The 6165-nt window shown below is 34.0% G+C and overlaps 1 protein-coding gene across 1 annotated transcript in view; it reads left to right on the top strand.

The window, feature by feature from the left end:
• Positions 1-339: 339 nt before the first annotated feature.
• The window catches only part of LOC148951783 (uncharacterized), a 155760-nt gene continuing 149934 nt past the window's right edge, over positions 340-6165 (top strand). The window contains exon 1 of the mRNA XM_089088715.1: positions 340-362. Within this exon, the coding sequence (XP_088944841.1) occupies positions 361-362 (2 nt within the window). The 5' untranslated portion in view covers positions 340-360. The remainder of the gene's footprint in view (positions 363-6165) is intronic.

The raw sequence follows: 6165 nt of genomic DNA, 5'->3' as shown, positions 1-6165 counted from the left end.
TTTTTTAAAAGGGCTTAAAGCTTTAGCGTAAAGAGCAAGGTATAGAGGAGGGGGAAACTCCTTCAAAACAATTTCTGTTTATTTTGAGGTTTAATATTGCTCTTTATTTTCAGTTAAAAACAAACTTATTTGTTTGTTGTTCAATAACAGTTTAAGTCCAACAAAGCCCAAGGTATTAAATTACTGAAAATGTCAGGTACACCATAATTTGCATCTTTAGTTTGATAGTTAATTGCTTTTGGTCAGAGTAATGTTCTGGGCGGAGTTAAGTAATAAAAACTTGGTGCCTGTATAGGATTATATATTAGGTCCCCACCGTTAATCGATATTCAAAAGGAGAATTACAGTCGGATAGTTAAAATGTATGTAGTCTTAACTTGCTATTTAACCCGTTTCTGAAAGGATCCGTTTCAAAGAAAGCTAATCAAGGGGGATTTATTGATCAGTGTCATAGGTATTTAAAGAATTTCAAACTTCGAATACTTTTTGATATGATTTCTTTTACACTAACCAATACGAAAAGTCAAAATTCTTTCCCCTCTTAATATAAAAAAAAAAAAAAACTAAGTTAAACATACTTAATTTTGTACAGATAGTTAAGGAATGCCAGAATGTTCTTTGTTTTTTCTTATAAGAAAAATTTTCTTTTGTTGTACTTGAGCTCTAGAGAATTCAACCTTTTAATGCATTACAGTGGTACAGTGATAATATAGTATTTTTAGTGACAATATAGCATTTCAATATTGAATTTTGAGCATGAGCAAAACTATTTTCCCTATTTACTCTTATGCCACTTTTAATCAATTAAAAATTGCATTCCTAACTAAAACACTGTGGCTGCATCGAATTTTCAGGATTTCGGAGGATTTGGAAGATAATAATCTACAGTCCCCTCTTTTTTAATTTTATGTTTTACCAATCTATCAGGGTTCTAAAGAATTTGAATAGTTTGCACCTTTCGTTAACTGCTGCAAAATATGCAACAGTAGCTTATGATTTGTATGGACAACATGAATTTCCTACTGGGTAAATTGAGATGTCGTTCGATTTAACTGTAGGTGGAAACGAGGTTTGATCAATAAGAAATCATAAAATCAAGATTTTTTTTTTCTTTTTTTTTTTTTATTTCCTCCACAAACCCTGCTCTATTTAAGTAACATTTTTAATCCAAAATCTTACCAAAACTTCATTAAACAATCAAGAAAATTATCAAGTATTAATTTATTATTTGCTTGGCAAATTCATAATATACTTTGTTCCATGTTAAGCTTTGCAGCTGTAGAGAAAGTGATGCTGCACAAAGGCGCACGAAGTCCTCAATTGTCAAATAATCAGAAAATTCGTGGTAACGCATTGTGAGTAAGAAGCAATTCAGCCAGATAGTAACCAAAATTCAAAAATAAAACGGTATTTTAAAAGCGACAGATACATCAAAACAATTAGCGTTTTATCCTGAATCCAAATTTACAAAATTTATCAACTTTAATGCTACCCATCAAAAGCCATGAGCTTGAGATTTTTTTTGTAATTTTAAAATATGGGGTAACACGCCTCTAAAGAGTCAGGGAATGTTAATGCAAATCATGCCTTAAGATTCATTGTACCACAGAAAACTGCTGTAGAGGTAATAAGCTACCATATGAAAAAATGTGGAATTTTGTATTTTCTGCCCCGGAGCCCAATTTGTTAATTTTTTCCCGGGGACGATCTTATCAAACGAATGGTTCTAAAAGATATTTCGAACAGATATCCTCATTCGAACAGAAATTTAAGATTAAAGTGCCTTTTTCAAGTGGTCAAAAAAGACTGGAGGGCAACTAGCCCTCCTTTCAAGCCCCCCTTTTTTTATCAAAGTTATCTGATAGCAATTTTGAGTTAGCCATCTGGTTCAAAATAGTTGGCAGATCCAATAACTGCGTCTATGAAGATGAAATAACCCCGCAGTGCCTCTGGGAAAAGCGCTGTAATTTACGAAATTTTCTCTTTTGTTTACATATAGTATCTGTTATTGGGGTGTTTACAGACATATATCAGGAGAAGGGGGTTGGGCGAATTTGCATCGGAGAGTTTTTTGAGGAGAGAGACATTTCTGGAGATGAACTATCCAGGGGAAAACTTTAATTGGGGAAGTTTGCCAGAAATCTTATGCAAAATTATTTTATTTGTTTCACTTTCTTTTTTTGCGATTTTTTTTATCTGTAGAGAGGTTCCAGAAGAGTCGCCCGGGGAGAATTTTCATCGGAGTTAGAAATTTCTTGGGGATTGTTCGTGGGAGAGAGATTTTCTTGGTCCTTACGTTCCAGAAACCAAGTTGTAATTGGGAATTTGCTTGTAAGAATCGTGTCCGGGGGAGGGGGGGGTCAGAAATCGTCATCAAGGGGTCCGGGGGCGGTCCATGGTCGTCATCAGGTTGCATATTTGATATCATGTGGTTCTCGCTGAACGTTTCTGTAGCAAGGCTTTTTTTTCCGGAGACAGGTTGCTGGTCTACCACCCAACCCTCATCCTTTATCCAGGCTTTGGACTGGCTGTATATCTACAGGCAGAATTACAAAAAAGCTACAGGCGGAGTAAACCAAAATGAGTTAAAATAAAATGAAACAATCTATCAAGCCTAAAACTATCACAAATCAGCACCAGTAAATAAACGAAACCCAAAAAAACACAAATTAAAATAAATAACCAAGTCAAACTAAAACGAGAAGAAATTGACATGAGCAGGGCTCAGAACCCCTACGCCTTCCCAAGGTCAGAACATAATTTGCACTTTACTGAAAAAAATAAAAATGAATTTGCATTCTCAGTGTAATATACATATGCTGATATCTATTCCTTGAAATGTTAACAGGATTGAAATATTAAAACTATAAGAGTAAAAACATTCAAATTTAATTTTTTTCAGTAAAGTGCAATTATATTTCGGCCTTGGGAAGGCATAGGGGGTTTTGAAACCTACTCATTTCAAAATCTGTTTGTTTTTGAGCTTGAAACGGTTATTTATTATAATTTCAGTTCATTTTGGGTTTCATTGATTTATGGATGTTGATTTGTGGTAGTTTTACGCTTGGTGGATGTTTGGACTTTATTTTTGCTCATTTTTGGCTTAATGGAGTTATTTACTTTTCTCTGAAAAACTTATTTTGTGGACATTTTTTTTTTAAATTAATCTCTGTTCGTTTTATATTGACATAGTTTTTTTTTTCAGGAAAAAAAGAAAACAATAATTTAAATCTTTTCGGTTTTTGTTCAACAATTTGTAATTTGACCTGTTAGTTGTATGCTTGACAAAATTTGTCAACGATTTTTGACAGCATAAAGCCTTTTAAAAATCTGGACACAAATAGTAGTGTTTCATTTAGTTTTAAACCTCCTCTAGTTGACCCGAAAAACAAAACTTGATACCATTCGCCAAAAAAATCTATCTATGCACTTTGAAAGCTTGAATACACTTACACTCTTTTGATTTAGAGAAATTTTAAGAAATTTTACAGTAACTGTAGAAGTAGTATCAAAGTATACACATAGTGTCTTCTGGCTAGTTCAAAATCTGTCACAACTTACCCTAAAAGGTTTAAATTAATATTGTAAGCCGTTGTTGTGATACTGCTTTGTCTTCCTGCTGACAATCTATGTGATCATAGTTCGTTTTGATATAGTTCAGCATCCGCCAAAATATTCCTTAAAAGCTTCACCTTAATACCCTAAGCTTGTGTAGTAGTAATAGTTGCAGTAGCATTAATAGCAATATACACATAGCACCTTTTTTTAAGGATCCACTTCAATACACGATGAAATTTTTAAATTAATACCATCAGCCAGTCCTGAAGTATTGCTGATACGTATTCTTGAAAACCTGTGTTGGCATAGTGTGTTTTGATTTATTTTAATACAGTTACAATATTGCTCAAAATGTTCACCTTAATACCCTTAGGTTTATATGTTGTAGTAGTAGCATTACCAGTTATAGTAGTAGCAGTAGGAATGGAGTCAATAGTAGTAGTCTTAACTTTAGTAGCAGTAGTAGTAGTTATGGAAGCAGTAGTATTGTGATGCAGATATTGTCTTTTGCTTATTTCAACATCCCCAGTAGCAAACATTGTAAGTTTTACTTTTACATTCGAAGCTGTTCTTAAGATACTGATGATAAGTCCTTTTGATAACTTGCATACGGTTGGCTGGTTGTCATCCGTATGCAGGTTTTCTGCAACAGAAATCTTCAAAAATATTCTCTGAAAATTGCCCCTTCATACCCTTAGGTACAGCTGTAACAGAAGTCACAGCAGTAGTAGAACTACTCAACTTAATACAATTAGCCATTTCTATCATATTGTCGACTTACTCTTTTGATAACCTGTATATTCATTTACTTCTTGAAATTATCATCTTAATATTCTTACCCTTAGAAGTAGTTACGATAGAAGTAGTAGTTGGAGCAATAGTAATGATAGTAGTAGAACTAGGAAATGTTGCAGCAGAAGAAGCATTGGTATTAGCGTGCACATATTGATTTTTGGTCAATTGATCTTCCCCTTTAAGTATTCTCTGAGAGTTCTAACTTAATACACAAATCAATTCTTAACATACGCTTTTTTGACAATCTAAATGCCCATAGTGTCTTTTGTTAGTTCAAATTTACCATCAACATTCTCTCATCTTTTTCCTTCATAGACTTACCTTAACAGTAATATTATCACGGTAGTTTCGTTGGTAGTAAAAGTAGTTGTAGTGTTAGTGCTATATTAGCAGCAATAGCAGCAATATTAGCAGCAGTATCAGTGGCGGTAGTAGCATGTGCATATTGCCTTTTGGTCAGTTGAGCATTGCTTTCATGATACCACAGAAGTTTCACCTTGACACCTTAAGCTGTTCCAAAAATACTTTTGATGTGCACTTTTGACACCCTATGGACGCCCTTTTCACCTTAATACTCTAAGCCTCACAAATTGAATTCTTCAATTGAAGAAATAGTTGGAGCAGTTTAATAGCAGTAGCAGCATAAGTAAAAGTAGCAGTGGAATTCTGTTAGTAGTGACATGCATATTTTACCTTTTTATTAATTGCCCCTTAAGTATTCTCCGAAGGTTTCACCTTAATACCCAAATCAATTCTTGAGATACGCCCTTTTGACAATCTGCATACGCATAGTGAGTTTGGATTTAGTTCACATTCTCCCTTAATATTCTTACAAATTTTTGCCATCATACGTGCTTCCTTAATTGTACTAGTATCATAGTAGTAGTGGTAGCATTAGGAACAGTAGTAACAGTAATAGTGTATAATTATTAGTATTAACAGTAGTATCAGCAGTATTAATAGCAGTAGTGACAGGTGTATTTTGCCTTTTGGTCAACTAAACATCCCACTCATGATGTCCCTGAAGTTTCCTATGATATGATAAGCCGTTTCCTAAAATATTACCGATACGCCCGTATCAGCAATCTGTATACACATAGTATGTTTTGATTTAATTCAACTTTATCAGCAATCTGTATAGACATAGTATGTTTTGATTCAATTCAATTTTCCCTTCAATGTTTCCTTATATTTTTTTTCAGTATCCCCAGCCTTAGTAGTACTTGCTACAGAAATAGTATTTTTAGTTATAGTGCTTGTGGTAGCAGTCGAAGCAGCAGTAATTTTAGTAGTAGTATTTGCGTGCAAATATTGCCTTTTAATTTGACTCTTAAAAAAGGCAAAATTATTTCCAGTTTTAAATCAAATGAGCTCACTCTGAAGTTTATACGGCCGCTTATTCCATAAGAATCTTATATGCCCTTATGGGAAAACTTATAACCCTATCCCCAGGAAGTAGGAGGGTTGTGTAAACAATAGAGGCATTATGGTGTGTCTTTGAACTATTTTAAACAAAATTGTTATCTCATATTTTTTGTTATCTCAAAGTTGTTATCATATCTCATAATGAGTCCCCTCCGTAGTAGGCACGACCAACTTTTCTATAAAAACCTTATTTGCCCCCGGGGCATAGCTTACAACCCTTGCCCTGAGAGCTATAGGGGGCTTGTCTTCCTCAAAGACATAATTTCCAGACCCTTTATCTAAAATGGACAAAATTACTACGGGGGAGGGGGCCTACTTACCCTCTAATTTTTTCGGTTGCTTAAAAAGGGCGATTGACCTTTTAATTTTATTTACGAACGTTTTTAT

Source organism: Artemia sp. Qi Xiang Cuo, chromosome 5 (assembly GCF_049724085.1).
Source record: "Artemia sp. Qi Xiang Cuo chromosome 5, ASM4972408v1, whole genome shotgun sequence".
Lineage (NCBI taxonomy): Eukaryota > Metazoa > Arthropoda > Branchiopoda > Anostraca > Artemiidae > Artemia > Artemia sp. Qi Xiang Cuo.
The sequence above is the reverse complement of the archived record's forward strand: the minus strand, read 5'-3'. Positions and strand labels throughout refer to the sequence as shown.